The sequence below is a fragment of the Chiloscyllium plagiosum genome, unplaced genomic scaffold, assembly GCF_037043375.1.
Source record: "Chiloscyllium plagiosum isolate Xiang-an unplaced genomic scaffold, Cpla_swu_hap1 HiC_scaffold_34, whole genome shotgun sequence".
In the NCBI taxonomy this organism is placed as follows: domain Eukaryota; kingdom Metazoa; phylum Chordata; class Chondrichthyes; order Orectolobiformes; family Hemiscylliidae; genus Chiloscyllium; species Chiloscyllium plagiosum.
Genome location: NW_028270172.1, coordinates 10,564,524 through 10,580,136, shown reverse-complemented (window position 1 = coordinate 10,580,136; position 15,613 = coordinate 10,564,524). Strand labels below are relative to the sequence as shown.

The 15,613-nt window shown below is 47.4% G+C and overlaps 1 protein-coding gene across 1 annotated transcript in view; it reads left to right on the top strand.

The window, feature by feature from the left end:
- mrpl3 (mitochondrial ribosomal protein L3) overlaps nt 1–15,613 on the top strand; it is a 61,001-nt gene that overhangs the window by 3,604 nt on the left and 41,784 nt on the right. Inside the window, exons 2-4 of the mRNA XM_087978483.1 lie at nt 4,342–4,520; nt 7,088–7,179; nt 9,317–9,415. Of these exons, the coding sequence (XP_087834609.1) occupies nt 4,342–4,520; nt 7,088–7,179; nt 9,317–9,415 (370 nt within the window). The remainder of the gene's footprint in view (nt 1–4,341; nt 4,521–7,087; nt 7,180–9,316; nt 9,416–15,613) is intronic.

The window sequence follows — 15,613 nt, the reverse complement described above, 5'->3', positions numbered from 1 at the left end:
TCCCCCCCCGACTCCCCTCCCCCCCCGACTCCCCTCCCCCCCCGACTCCCCTCCCCCCCCGACTCCCCTCCCCCCCCGACTCCCCTCCCCCCCCGACTCCCCTCCCCCCCCGACTCCCCTCCCCCCCCGACTCCCCTCCCCCCCCGACTCCCCTCCCCCCCCGACTCCCCTCCCCCCCCGACTCCCCTCCCCCCCCGCCCCCCCTCCCCCCCCGACTCCCCTCCCCCCCCCGACTCCCCTCCCCCCCCCGACTCCCCTCCCCCCCCCGACTCCCCTCCCCCCCCCGACTCCCCTCCCCTCCCCCCCGACTCCCCTCCCCTCCCCCCCGACTCCCCTCCCCTCCCCCCCGACTCCCCTCCCCTCCCCGACTCCCCTCCCCTCCCCCCCCCGACTCCCCTCCCCTCCCCCCCGACTCCCCTCCCCCCCCGACTCCCCTCCCCCCCGACTCCCCTCCCCCCCCGACTCCCCTCCCCCCCCGACTCCCCTCCCCTCCCCCCCGACTCCCCTCCCCTCCCCCCCCCGACTCCCCTCCCCCCCCCCCGACTCCCCTCCCCCACCGCCCCCCCTTCCCCCCGCCCCCCCTCCCCCCCCGCCCCCCCTCCCCCCCCGACTCCCCTCCCCCCCCGACTCCCCTCCCCCCCCGACTCCCCTCCCCCCCCCGACTCCCCCACTCCCCCTCTCCCCGACTCCCCCTCTCCCCGACTCCCCCACTCCCCCTCTCCCCCACTCCCCCTCTCCCCGACTCCCCCTCTCCCCGACTCCCCCTCTCCCCGACTCCCCCTCTCCCCGACTCCCCCTCTCCCCGACTCCCCCTCTCCCCGACTCCCCCTCTCCCCGACTCCCCCTCTCCCCGACTCCCCCTCTCCCCGACTCCCCCTCTCCCCGACTCCCCCTCTCCCCGACTCCCCCTCTCCCCGACTCCCCCTCTCCCCGACTCCCCCTCTCCCCGACTCCCCCTCTCCCCGACTCCCCCTCTCCCCGACTCCCCCTCTCCCCGACTCCCCCTCTCCCCGACTCCCCCTCTCCCCGACTCCCCCTCTCCCCGACTCCCCCTCTCCCCGACTCCCCCTCTCCCCGACTCCCCCTCTCCCCGACTCCCCCTCTCCCCGACTCCCCCTCTCCCCGACTCCCCCTCTCCCCGACTCCCCCTCTCCCCGACTCCCCCTCTCCCCGACTCCCCCTCTCCCCGACTCCCCCTCTCCCCGACTCCCCCTCTCCCCGACTCCCCCTCTCCCCGACTCCCCCTCTCCCCGACTCCCCCTCTCCCCGACTCCCCCTCTCCCCGACTCCCCCTCTCCCCGACTCCCCCTCTCCCCGACTCCCCCTCTCCCCGACTCCCCTCCCCCCCCGACTCCCCTCCCCCCCCGACTCCCCTCCCCCCCCCGACTCCCCTCCCCCCCCCGACTCCCCTCCCCCCCCCGACTCCCCTCCCCCCCCCCGACTCCCCTCCCCCCCCCCGACTCCCCTCCCCCCCCCTGACTCCCCTCCCCCCCCCGACTCCCCTCCCCCCCCCCGACTCCCCTCCCCCCCCCCCGACTCCCCTCCCCCCCCCGACTCCCCTCCCCCCCCCCGACTCCCCTCCCCCCCCCGACTCCCCTCCCCCCCCCCCGACTCCCCTCCCCCCCCCCGACTCCCCTCCCCCCCCCCCGACTCCCCTCCCCCCCCGACTCCCCTCCCCCCCCCGACTCCCCCCCCCCCCCCCCGACTCCCCCCCCCCCCCCCCGACTCCCCTCCCCCCCGACTCCCCTCCCCCCCCCCCCCCCGACTCCCCTCCCCCCCCCCGACTCCCCTCCCCCCCCCCCGACTCCCCTCCCCCCCCCGACTCCCCTCCCCCCCCGACTCCCCTCCCCTCCCCCCCGACTCCCCTCCCCTCCCCCCGACTCCCCTCCCCCCCCCCCGACTCCCCTCCCCCCCCCGACTCCCCTCCCCTCCCCCACCGCCCCCCCTCCCCCCCGCCCCCCCTCCCCCCGCCCCCCCTCCCCCCCCCGCCCCCCCTCCCCCCCCCGCCCCCCCTCCCCCCCCGACTCCCCTCCCCCCCCGACTCCCCTCCCCCCCCGACTCCCCTCCCCCCCCGACTCCCCTCCCCCCCCGACTCCCCTCCCCCCCCGACTCCCCTCCCCCCCCGACTCCCCTCCCCCCCCCGACTCCCCTCCCCCCCCGACTCCCCTCCCCCCCCCGACTGCCCTCTTCCCCCCCCCGACTGCCCTCTTCCCCCCCCCGACTGCCCTCTTCCCCCCCCCGACTGCCCTCTTCCCCCCCCCGACTGCCCTCTTCCCCCCCCCGACTGCCCTCTTCCCCCCCCCGACTGCCCTCTTCCCCCCCCCGACTGCCCTCTTCCCCCCCCCGACTGCCCTCTTCCCCCCCCCGACTGCCCTCTTCCCCCCCCCGACTGCCCTCTTCCCCCCCCCGACTGCCCTCTTCCCCCCCCCGACTGCCCTCTTCCCCCCCCCGACTGCCCTCTTCCCCCCCCCGACTGCCCTCTTCCCCCCCCCGACTGCCCTCTTCCCCCCCCCGACTGCCCTCTTCCCCCCCCCGACTGCCCTCTTCCCCCCCCCGACTGCCCTCTTCCCCCCCCCGACTGCCCTCTTCCCCCCCCCGACTGCCCTCTTCCCCCCCCCCGACTGCCCTCTTCCCCCCCCCCCGACTGCCCTCTTCCCCCCCCCCCGACTGCCCTCTTCCCCCCCCCGACTGCCCTCTTCCCCCCCCCGACTGCCCTCTTCCCCCCCCCGACTGCCCTCTTCCCCCCCCCGACTGCCCTCTTCCCCCCCCCCGACTGCCCTCTTCCCCCCCCCGACTGCCCTCTTCCCCCCCCCGACTGCCCTCTTCCCCCCCCCGACTGCCCTCTTCCCCCCCCGACTCCCACCCTCCCCCCCTCCCCCCCCCGACTCCCACCCTCCCCCCCCCACCCCCCCCGACTCCCACCCTCCCCCCCCACCCCCCCCGACTCCCATCTCTCCCCCCCCCGACTCCCATCTCCCCCCCCCTCCCCCCCCGACGCTCTCCTCCCCCCCCCCCGCGCTCTCCTCTCCCCCCCCCCCCCCCCCCCCACGCGCTCTCCTCCTCCCACCCCCCCCCCCCCCCCCCCCCCCACACCCCTCCCCCCATCCTAGAACCATGTGATCTTGTTTGGATAATCCGAAATTCGGATAATCAAAGTTCCTCTGTATACGTGTGCAGAACAGTAAACATGATAGAACAAGTAGACAGACCAATTAATAAAGCACACAGAGTTCTAGGTTTTATTAATAGTGGCAGAGAGTGCACATGTAATGATGTGATGTTGAAGTTGTGTGAGATATGTGTTAGATCCCACATGTAGTTTTGTATACAGTTATGGATGGGAAAGATGAGAAAGCACTGGAGACTGTGCAGAAGCAATGTACAAGGAGAGTTCCAGGAATGAGAAACTAAAATAGACAGATGAGGTTTGGACTCTTCTTGAAGAGAAGAAGGCTAAGAGGAGATTTTGAGGGAGGTTTTCAAAGCTGTTAGCAGCTGGATAGAGTTGATGTGGAGAAGCTGTTCCCACTTGAAAGGATCCACGACCAGAACGCATCAATTTAAAGTGATGTGCAAAATAAAAATGGGTGATGTGAGGAAAAGGTTTTTCACCCTGCGAGTCTATATTCAATGGGATTTGGAAGGATGAGGGGAGATGGAATTGAAAAGTACGGAATACCGAATGGCCTGGATGGAGTGGTTGTTGGGAAGATGTTTCCATTGGTAGGAGAGACGAGGATCCGAGAGCACAGACTTAGAGTAAAAGGAAGACCTTTTAGAACGGAGATAAGGAGAAAGCTGTTCAGCCAGAAAGTGATGAATCTATGGAATTCATTGCCACAGAAGGGTGTGGGGGCCAGGTCATTGAGTGTATTTAAGACTGAGAGAGGTTCTTGAGGATCAAGGGTTAGGGGGAGAAAGCAGGAGCCAGGGTTGAGAAATGTATTAGCCATGATTGAATGGCGGAGTAGACTCGATGGGCTGAATGGCCTAATTTCTGCTCTTGTGTCTTAGGGAGTAGTTATGGCATGGACTGCACAGCTTGAAAGGGTAGAGGAAGCAAGTTCAGTGTAGACGTGCAACAGGGCATTGAATGATTATGTGGATAGAGATTGTGCGCAAGGACTGGGGAGGGGGGAGAGGGAAGGTGATTGGCACTCTGTAATGGTGCTCATTTGAAGATCTAGTGTGGGCCCTTTGGGCTGGATGGTCACCTTCTGGACCACAGTGATTCTGTGTTTGTGAGTTAGAAATACTTCATAAAGGATTTCTAGAATGTTACTAGTACAATCGTGCCATAATTTATCATAATAAAAATGTGTTGTGCTCTTTTTTTCCTAGGTGTCCACTGTTCATGTTTGTTAGGACAAATGTGGAGAGCACCTGGTGGCATGAACATCTCTCTGAAGAAAACATTCAGCATTTAAAAAAATTGGTTCCTGAAGAATATAAATTAATGACCAGCAGAAAATCTTGCCCACTAAAAGATGAGCCATGGCCCAGGTTACCTTGGGTGCCAGGTTAGTTAAACCTGCAACCAATTTTGTAGAAAATTGATGAAAATATCAATGTATTTTTATAAGTATCTTTCACATTTGAATGTATAAATGAGTATCTTGTTTTCATCTGTTTTATCCTTGTTTTAAAAAAAACTTCCAATGAATAATATAATGAGCAATATGCACGCATAATATTCTTAATGATTAATAGTCTTTCCTGCATAATGTTGTGGCATTATTGTTGTGTTTGGAAAGGTCAAGGCTAATGCAGCACACAAGGCTATTGTAGTCATTCAAAGAAATCCTTTTAAAACTTCTCAGTCAAAATGATAAGGATGTGTATGGAAACACCTGGCAAGTTCAGATGACAGAAAAACAGAACAAGTTCTAGTCGTTGATAACATATTTGGAATTGTAAAGCCATCAAAGCAAATGTGCATAATCCGTACTCAACTGATGGAGAAATGTTTTCTGTCAGCAGGTTGTGAATCTTTGGAATTTTCTACTTCCGAGAACTGTAGAAGTTGAATATGTTTGAGGCAGATTTTTGAACTGCAGGGCAGTCATAGCAGTCTGGGGAACAGGCAGGAAAGTTAAATAACAGTCAAGCTGAAATCGTCATTGACCTTGTTGAATGGTGAAGCAGGCTTTTGGGGCCTAATGGCTCACTCCTGCTCCAAGTTCTTGTGCTGTTTATAGTTCTTGCAGGAATTGGTTAGTTGTTCTATGACCTATATAATTCATGTGAGAAATTGATCCACAAGACAAAATTAGAAATGTACTTTGTTGTGTAAATAGAATAGATGCGCATGCTATTCTCTGTGACTACCTGTACGTTTTCCTCAATCTGGTAATGCATGCCCTGTTCTGTGGGACGTGTTGAACGTTGTATCAAGGAAAAATTTTCTGTCTATTGTCTGACTTCTGATATCACTTTCTCTGCTGATTCCCAACTATTATGATCTCTCTCAGAATTCATACAGCACAGAATGAGGCCATTGAGTTTATCACAATGATGTTGGCTCTCAGGATTAGCTTTACAGCTATGTCATTTCACACCTCCCTGTCACCAACCTGCACATTGTTCCTTTTCAGTCAGTAACCCAATTCACTTTTGAAAGTCTCTTTCTCAATTGAAACTGTCTCCATCACACTCTTACAGTGCCTTCCAGATCTTGACCGCTTGCAGTGTGAAAATGTTTCTCCTCGTCTTCATTGCTGCTTTCTTGAATTGCCGTAACTCTGTGCCCTGCTCCTTGATCCTTCCATTGATAGGAATAATTTTTTTTCGATGCCTACTCTATCCAGATCCTTCATGATTTTGGATGTTACTATCAAACCTCCTCTCAATCGCCTCCAAGCAGACCAGCCTAAACCTCTCCAATTCAGCTATCTAACTGAAGTTCTACATCCTGGAAACGTTCATGTGAATCTTTTCTGCCCTATCTTTAAGGCCTTTTGCATATTTCCTAAAGTGTGATACCAGAGCTGGGCACAATACTGCAATTGAGATCTAACTAGTGTTTTATACAAGTTTAACGTAACCTTCTTGCCCTTGTACTCTAATCCCTATTAATAAAACCTGGATGTGATATGTTTTTATAGCCACACCGTAACTCAAAAGACTTTCACACATACACATCCAGATCTCTTTGCTCCTGCAGCCCCTTTATGACTGAATCTTTTAATTAAGTGGCAGAATGTCCAGCATAGGGATTGAGGGTGAAATTTTGGGGATTATTAATATAAATAGAAACAAAATGAAGAGAATTCAGCAGAAGGGAAATGAGGAGAGGAAAGAGAAAAATAATGTGAAAAATTGGCAGAAGAGGTAAGCTGTGGCAGAGGAGAGTGAGGAATGGTGAATGAGAACAATAAGAGCATTAACCATTGCATATTTGCTTTTTGGTAAACCTCCAATATTTCTGCACAGTTGGCCAAAATAGAGACTGAGAGGCATTTCTTAAATTCTACCTGACAATATTTAGGTCTGGGTGGGTTGCTCTTCGTAGGGTCAGTGTGGACCTATTGGGGTTGAAGACCCTGTTTCCACACTGTAGGGATTCTGTGATTCTGTTCTATATTTAGAATTAATGTATATTTAATCTCTTCATATTGAATTTTTAGTGGCAGATGATTCAGAAATGGATACTACGGGGTTATTTTATTCCACACTGTATTAACTGCATTGCTGAGAATCTAGAGTCACATGGAGGCCAGACCAGTCAAGGGTGCCAGACTTTCTTTTTTTAAGAAATTGTGTTTCTGTTGGAGAGAATGTATGCACACAGTCCCACGATTTTCCATTGATTAATTTTACGGATGGAAAGCTATGGGAAGTATCTGTCCTAATGTCTGATGTGTATTTTGTGACCAAGGTGCACTATTTTGTAAAAGAACTCCTGTTGTCTCACCTGTGTTAATAAAAAGAGTCACGGTATTTCAAATTGTAATCGTGTTTCATTTTATCTTTCTACTGTAAAAGTATTGTCTCAGCGCTTGTTTGGTCTAATTTAGTGAAGTTAATTTTGACTAAGCGACTTCCATGGTTAAAAGCAAATTATGTCTCTCATTTCTATCTTTGATAGGCACTCGGAGGGTTGGACTTGTTGCAGTGAAGTTGGGGATGATGCCTTTGTGGACGAAAGGGGGTGAGAAACATGCAGTCACGTTACTTCAGGTAAAAGTATGGCATGAAAATAAAGTGGTAATTGTGAAATCAGTTTAGTTTTTAGAAGAACATCATAGATTCTGTAACATATGGAATACTTTAAGCAAAGATGTATAAAATGTGATATTATGAAATGTACAGACCTTCTAATCATGAAAAAGAACAGGTTCATTCAAGAATGATAGTGGCTGGAAGCTATCAGGCATCCATTCAAGGATGTAACTGAGACCTAAGACTAACACATCCATTCCTCATCATCTCCCCATGCATTTGCAGGAGGTTAATACCTTGCCATTTACTTATTCTCACTGGCCAAGTTCCGAAACATTCCAACAGCTTACTACGTTCCTGTCCTCATTGTTTACAAGTGGTCTCCTCTACACTGGGAAGATCAATTACAGACTAGGTGGCTGCTTTGCTGAGCAAGGCTCCAAGCATGAGAGTGACCTCCTGGTCTCTCTCCATTTCAGTGCACAATCCTTCCCTTATGATCCCATTTCTGCTGTCTATGCTGTCCAAACCAGTGTTTCAGTGAAGACCTCTGTAAACTGGAGGGACTATACGTCATTTTCCAGTTAGGCACTTTACGGTCTTCTGGATTCAACATTGAGTTGAACAATTTTAGACTCTGAATTCTGACCTCCATTTTCAATTCCTTTCTCTACAAGTGCCAGTTCATACCTTTCATGTTTTTGCTTTCAAACAAAGCTGAGTTTTGCTCTGCTATTAACACCAATCTTAAGCTACTGCTTTGTCTCTTTAATACAACTATTGTCATTCCTTTGCCTTTATTTTTGACATCTAATCTGTCTTATCCTTATGCCTATCCCTGCCCTTTTAGTTTCACTTAGTCTCCCCCCACCCAAAAAGAAAAACAGCACTTCACTTCAAGTCCGATGAAGAGTCAAAATATTGCCTCGATTTCTCCCTCTACAGATGTTGGACCTGCTGAGTTTCTCCAGCTCTGTATGTTTTTAATTCAAGAATGTATGATCTGGTCATGTTGGAATAATTAAAAAATATATAGTTTGTACACACACTTCGTGTTCGTGAGTTTTGAGAAGATTTGTAGCTCAGGTTGAGGTTTTGGATGTAGGTTTGCTCGCTGAGCTGGAAGGTTCATTTCCAGACGTTTCGTCACCCTACTAAGTAACATCATCAGTGTGCCTCCGGGCGAAGCACTGCTGCTGATTGCTGCTTTCTATTTATATGTTTAGGTTTCATTGGGTTGGTGATGTCATTTCCTGTTCTTTTTCTCAGAGGGAGGTAGATGGGGTCAAACTCGATGTGTTTGTTGATAGAGTTCCGGTTGGAATGCCATGCTTCTAGGAATTCTCGTGCATGTCTCTGTTTGGCTTGTCCTAGGATGGATGTGTTGTCCCAGTCGAAGTGGTGTCTTTCCTTATCTGTATGTGAGGATACTAGTGAGAGAGGGTCATGTCGTTTTGTGGCTAGTTGATGTTCATGTATCCCAGTGGCTAGTTTTCTGCCTTTTGTCCAATGTAGTGTTTGTTACAGTCCTTGCACGGTATTTTGTAAATGACATTAGTTTTGCTTGTTGTCTGTATAGGGTCTTTCAAGTTCATTAGCTGCTGTTGGTGGGTCATATAAATAGAAAGCCGGAATCAACAGCAGTGCTTTGCCCGAAGGCCCACTGAAGATGTTACCTAGTAGGATGACGAAACGTCTGGAAATGAACCTTCCAGCTCAGCGAGCAAACCTACATCCACGCTTCCTGTTGCTTAGTCATATCTCACCCCTAGTGGTTTACTGTGAAGCCTGTTTTAGGAGGGAAGCATAATATGACTTGGTCTCATTTTCCTAAAACAGCATTGTGAAAAATCTTCAACAGTTAACACATTTTGTCCTTGAAACCTGGATTGAAATGGGTGGGGAAGGAATAATATTTTGTGCTCGTCAATCCTGATGTAGTTTGTATGGTTTACAGGTTCCTTGCCAATGCAGGAATAGTTTGCAATGATGAATTAAATATGTCTCTCAGCATAGTGCACACTAATAATTGATAATAGCTTACGTGTGAGTTTCTTGCTGTCATAAACTGGTGTTAATGAATAAAATATTCAATAGAAAATAAATCGAATAAACTTTTTTATAGAAAAGACATCTTAATGTATTTTGCTTCCAGGTTCAAGATTGTCATGTTGTATCATATACACCGAAAGAAAAATATGGTGGCAAGAGGCCTGCATTGGTAGTTGGTGGCAAAAATACATCACCGTTTAAAGTAAGAAAATGTTTTATTATCTGTTTTGCTTTAATAATGATTAAATATTTAAGCAAGTAGGCTAGGGTCTGTTACGAAGGACTATGTGTAAGGCTGCTCTATTTCTCTGACTATTTCAGTCTGTCAATTTTCTCCTCTTGTGAAAGCAAAGTGCTGGTGAAACTCAGCAGGTCTGATAGCATCTGTGAAAATAAAGACAGACCAGTTAATTTTTGATGCCAGACCTACATCTTATTTTTATTTCAGATTGCTGACATGCACAATACTTGGCTTTTATTTATCTGGATTTTCTCCTGTCTGAAATACCTTCAGTTTATTTCCCAACTACAATAGGTCGCCAAAGAAAAGGCAGCTAGCCCGACTCTTGGTAAAGCGAGAAATTGTTTAGGGTCTAGTTTTGAGGATGGTTTTCTTGAGCAATGCCATGGGGTACTACACTTCTGGATGGATGTCAAAGTCTTAGAGAGGGTGCCGACGAGAATTATGAGCACTGTCCCAGAGATTAGGTACTCTGGACAGTTTGAGATGGTTCTCTTTGGAGCAGAAAGGAGACTAGATAGAGGTGCTGAATTTCCTGAGGTGATTAGGCAGAATAATCAAGGATCATGGTTTTCAGTGGTGGAAGGGTCAGTAAACAGAGACACGAGCTAAAGATGACAAGAGAAAACAATCTTTCTTCAAAGCCAGTTTTTCTGTGACCTGGAATGTTGTAGGCTAGCGAGAGAGAATTTGATAAATAAAGTCGCAGAGTCCTACAACATGGAAAAAGGCCTCTAGGTCCAACTTGTCCATGCCAATCAGGCTTCCCATTTGCATTTGGGCCATATCCCTCTAAACCTTTTCTATCTGTGTACCTGTCCAAATGTCTTTTAAATATTGTAATTATACTTGCCTTTGCTACTTCCTCTGGCAGCTCGTTCCATATGTGCATTACCCTCTGTGTGAAAGAATTGCCACTCTGGTTCATTTTAAATCTTTCTCCTCTCACCTTAGACCTATGCCCTCTAATTTTGAACTCCCATACCCTGGGGAAAAGACCTTTGCTATTCACCTTATCTATACCTCTCATGATTTTATAAACCTCTATTAGGCTACCCTTCAGCCTCCTACACTCCATGCTTGCAAGAAAAGCATGTGCGTGATTATGGCAGAAGACCAGGAAATGGTTTTGATTGGATACTCAACCAGAGGAGCACTGTTGTACTGATGTGCTTGTCATTATATAATTCTAATGCAGTTCCTGTATTGAACTTGTCAACAGGTTTTCATGCTCAGTGTTGCATCTCAGTACAATAATTTGTGTTCCAGTGTGACATGTTTTTGTGGATGTAGAGATACAAATTTTGCAATGAGCAACAGAAACCCATGTTTTTCATTGATCCCTGGATCATTTATCACCAATGTGATCTGTACAAAAACTACAAGTGTTGAAAATGTGAACTTGTTGAATTTGCTCACCATTTGACATAGATACTCACTCCCAATTTCATGCAAGTGCTCTGATCCAGAAAATCCAGCAATTGTGATGAATTATTACAGTAAACTGCAAAGACAAGCCAGTTAGAGGTGACACTCCCAGAAGGAGCCAGCCTTGTCATCGGAGTGTAAGGGAGAAGCTGATCATAATACATTCAAAAGAAAAGGAAATCACCATGTGGCGAAAGGAAGAGGCCTGAATTGTTGGATCTTGTAAGAGAGTTATTTCATAACATTAAAGGGTTTTTTTAATTCACCCCTAGTGAAGTTGAGAATATGACGTTCTGTGCTCCAAGCCTGTGCTTCTAATTGTCATGGGAGGTGCTTGGTTAGAAGCTGCTTTATTGAAGTATTACCTTTTTATATTAAAAAAAAACTGAAAACTTGTATATAAAGCTATTTATTTATTTATTTCTGGTTGTAAAATAAGTCAAAGACACTTAAAGTAGAGTAAGTAAGTAAAACCCAAAAAGGAATGGACAATGAGTCCTTATGCAGGATTTGAGGATGGCAGAAGGAAGGGGTGTTTTTATACAAGGCTAGAGTCGAAGGGCTGAAGCAGATACAGGTTTGCTGTGACAAGGCTGTTGAATTTGAAGTCATGGATAAAATTGAGTGTAGGTCAGTCAGGGCAATAGCGATGAGTGAATTTGTATTGGACGGTGCTTTTTGGATTTTGTAGGTGATGAGGCAGGGCTACAGAAAATCGAAGTTGAAAAGCAATAAAATTTGAAGTGAAGGTTTGAGCAATAGCAACGGTGTTTGAGGTTGAGCCAGGTGATGTTGGAGAGATAAGTGTTTCTGGTTTAGTTTTTGATTTTTGAAGCTTGGCTTTATGTGCAAAACGATAAAATAATTTCACGTCAAATATGGGAACACGCTGATCAGACTCAGTAGGTCTGCTAGCTTTTGTGGAGATTATAACTGCAGATTAATGACCTCCTTTCATTGCCTGGTCAAGTTTAAGCAAATATCTGATGCAGGGAATTAAATTTGTGGATTGGAAATGTGGTTTGAGATGATGGTGATTTGATTAATCAGAGAGTGATGGTTACGTTAATGTTTGGCTGTGACTTTCCTCTTAAGCAAGGAGGCTTAACAGTACAGAGTCACAAAGTCAAGAAAAATCCGATAGTGAGCTGGGTGGTAACAATACATATAGCTTGTAATGTTACTGTGCAGACCGATGATGAGAAGGCGTTCAATGATAGGTTCTTGCGGTGGTTTAAAAAAAAGTCATTATAGTGGTTGCAGCAACTGTACTTAGATATTTACGGATACATCTGGAAGGTTTCACTGCTAGAATATACATTTTTGGCTATGGATAAAGGCTGGTAATCTGTGAGGGGCTAGCGACACCTCTCCATTTGAGAGAGAGAATTAGTTACAAAGCTTAAGGGGCACCACTCCATCTCAAGCAGGGTCAAAGTGAGGAGACAGGGTCTCTGTGAGTTATCACAGCTAAGATAGAGATTGAATCTGTGCTGTTGGAATCATTGTGCACTATATTGTAGCCACTTAGCCAATTGAGCTGACCCATACAGTCATCACACGAGACCACATCCTCGGGTTAAGAGTCCCACTCACTACCAGCCGAGCTAGTTAGGCTGCTTTGATGAATGGACCTGCTTACTAGTCATTGACTAAAGTCTTTGGACCCATTTCTTCATGTTTGCAATTGATAGATACGATAGCTGTAATTAAGAAGGTAATTGGTTTGTCCCAAAGAAAGGCAACTTGAGATGCAATCAGTTGACATCATGCATCATGTTTTGTTACCACTCTGTGATTTGCCTTTTTCTTTTCATCTAAGACAATAGTGGCTATTTTGCCTGGTCTGTACCTGAGCACAGGGAATAATTGAAAGTTGGGCAGGCCAAAGTGTACTTCAATAAAAGAGCTCCTTGAGCCTTTTGTAAATTAATTTAAATTAGGAAAACATTGAGAGGATTTTTTAAAAAGATTCTTCAAGTCTTGTGTCTGGGTGAGCAAATGCACTACCGTGCAGATCCAGGGAAACCTATTGTGGATTTTTGCAAAAATGTATTCCCAATTTACCTGCCTTTTTTTCGGGAGGGAAAAATTTATGTCCATAACCTATGATAACTGAAGGTTTCCCTAAAGTATTGAAAGGGTGGAATGTTTTAGTAAAATCATGCCATGCTTGTGTAAACGCCATAGTCATGCTGTGTCAGACTAACTTTTACCAGAACCATTGAAATGCGCGTTCTATTTTTGCATATTTCTTTGTAGTTCAGGGCTACTTAAATATATTTTTTTAATAGAATAGCTATTGTAGATTGCCATGAAAATGTTTTAGTAAGTATTACTGTAACATCTTTTTAAAAATAGTTTATTGAGTCATTTGAGAAAATTGTAAAATTTCTTGTTCAATGTGAACAGATAGCTTCCAAATGAGCTGTAATTGATTGAAAATAATGCCTGGCTGGGCCAAATTAATGGAAATAGCTCCACAGTAAGCCTTGAATAAGATGTAGTGAATTGACAGTTGCTGTCAGTATAATGTTTTAAATATTGCTTCTGTTTTGTTATGATTTATTCATATCCTGTCACTGTTTCATTTTAATTTGACTTTATACTAAGGCCTTTGAGAAGGGCAATAATTACAAAATGCATTTTCTCTAGAATGACGGAGTGCCTATTTTGACTGAGCCGTCATAGTATGAGCATTACTTTATTATTTTGAAAAATCTGTCTGCTTCAAGTACCTGGTGTAAATGAGTAGAGTAGCATGTAAAATATAGTCATTAAAAGCAATCGACCTTGAAATGCAGATCAATTTGGATGCCTATGGTTAAAGATTTGTGCAAAAACTAATCATAGGACGTGATTTTATGATACAGTACATTAAACTAGAGGAATTTATAACAGGGAATTGTGAGTGTCCTTCGGAACACTGATTTGTTCCCTACAGATGTTGAAGCCCGAATATTTTCCTGTGAAAACTTGAAGATGATGCTTCTGTTGATTTAGTTGTCTCCTGATTGTGGTTCCTTTTCACTGCAGATGATTCAAACTTCTCAACAGCAGACTTTTCCTCACTCCCATAATGCTATTGTGCGTTACAACAGTCAGGGTTTGGAACTGCACATCCCTATCATTGACTGTTTTCTCTGGCAGTCCATATCAAGTTTCACTGACTGGGGAATCATGCTTGAGGTTTGAGTGCACGAACCACAGTAGTGAATAAATTTGACCAAAGATTGATTGATTTATTTTTACCTTCAGTTTTCCATGTGTATGAACCGCTCATCAGGTGACAGGCAGTGAAGATCAGCTTGTAACAGAAATGTTTACATACAGCAATGTAGTCAAATATGTGGCTGCTCATTAGTTTATTGTCCACCAAACAAATAGCTCCTAATCAGGGGCGTCATAAGATCAGTTTACTTAAGGCATTTGTTTTATAAGGAGAGGTTGGATAGATTAGGATTTGTTTTTTTCACTGGAGCGTAGGAGACTGATGGGTGACTTTTATATAGGTGTATAAAATCATGAGGGGCATAGATTTCGTAGATAGCTGACATCCTTTCCCCATAGTAGGTGAGTCTAAAACTATAGGGCATATGTTAAAGGAGAGAGATACAAAAGAGTCCAGAGGTGAAATCTTTTCACACAGGGCCGTGAGTATCAGGAACGGGCTCCCAGAGGTAGAGGTGGAAGCGAGTACAATTTTGTCATTTAACAAACATTTGGACAGGTACACGGATGGGATAGGTATGAAGGCAAAGGGGCCTCCATACACAGGCAAATGGGACTAAATTAATTGTGAAAACTGGGTAGTATGGGCAAGTTGGGGTGAAGGGCCTGTTTCCATGCTGTAGACCTCTGTGACTCTATAGCATATGTGCTGCTGTACCTAGTACTACTGCCTCATTTTTGGATTCACCCAGTCTTCTCTAAGATTGTCCATTGGTTTATCATACCTTTTCCCTGACAGGTTTGTTTCCTCCACTGCTATTCAAAACCATCTGCCCTTCAGTGCTTCTATAATCTATCTCAGCTAGTTTTCAGAGGAATTGGTCAAATCTAAGAAATCCTTTCATCATCAACACTTTTTGACATCAGCTTGGCATTTTTTCCTGATTTTTGTTTTTCCATTATGGTTCAGGACAGTTTTGGATTTCAGTCTGTCACAGTTTTTGACCTTTTAATTTGGCAGTGAACAATATGCAAGCTTTATTTTTCTGGCATCCTTACAAACTTGCACAAAAGATTTTATGTGCATCTTGAATGCAATAAACATTGGCCCACACAGGCCTTGAAGGTAATTCGAGAGAGATGGTCCTGAGCTATTGCTTTGCTGCATCTTAATTCTTTCTTGCTCACACATCCAGCAAATTATTGGCTGAACAAATAAAGAAGACTTGTTATATTTTAGAAGTAATTATGCTGCATGTATTTCAGTGTCAGCCGTGACTAATCTTGTCTGATCCAGAAGATTGAGCTCAAATCCTATCCCAGTGACCTGAGCACAAACATCTTGCCTGATATTCTAATGCAGCACTGAGAAGATGCTATTATTCAGAAGACATGTTTGACTGAGCCCCCTTCTGCCCTATTATTTATGCAGAAAATAATCCCAGGGCGCTGTTTTGAAAAATGGGAGTTTTGGAGTCATTTAGTACAGAAACAGGCCATTTTATCCAACTCGTCCATGCTGACTAGGTTTCCCAAACTAAACTAGTCCATTTGCCTACA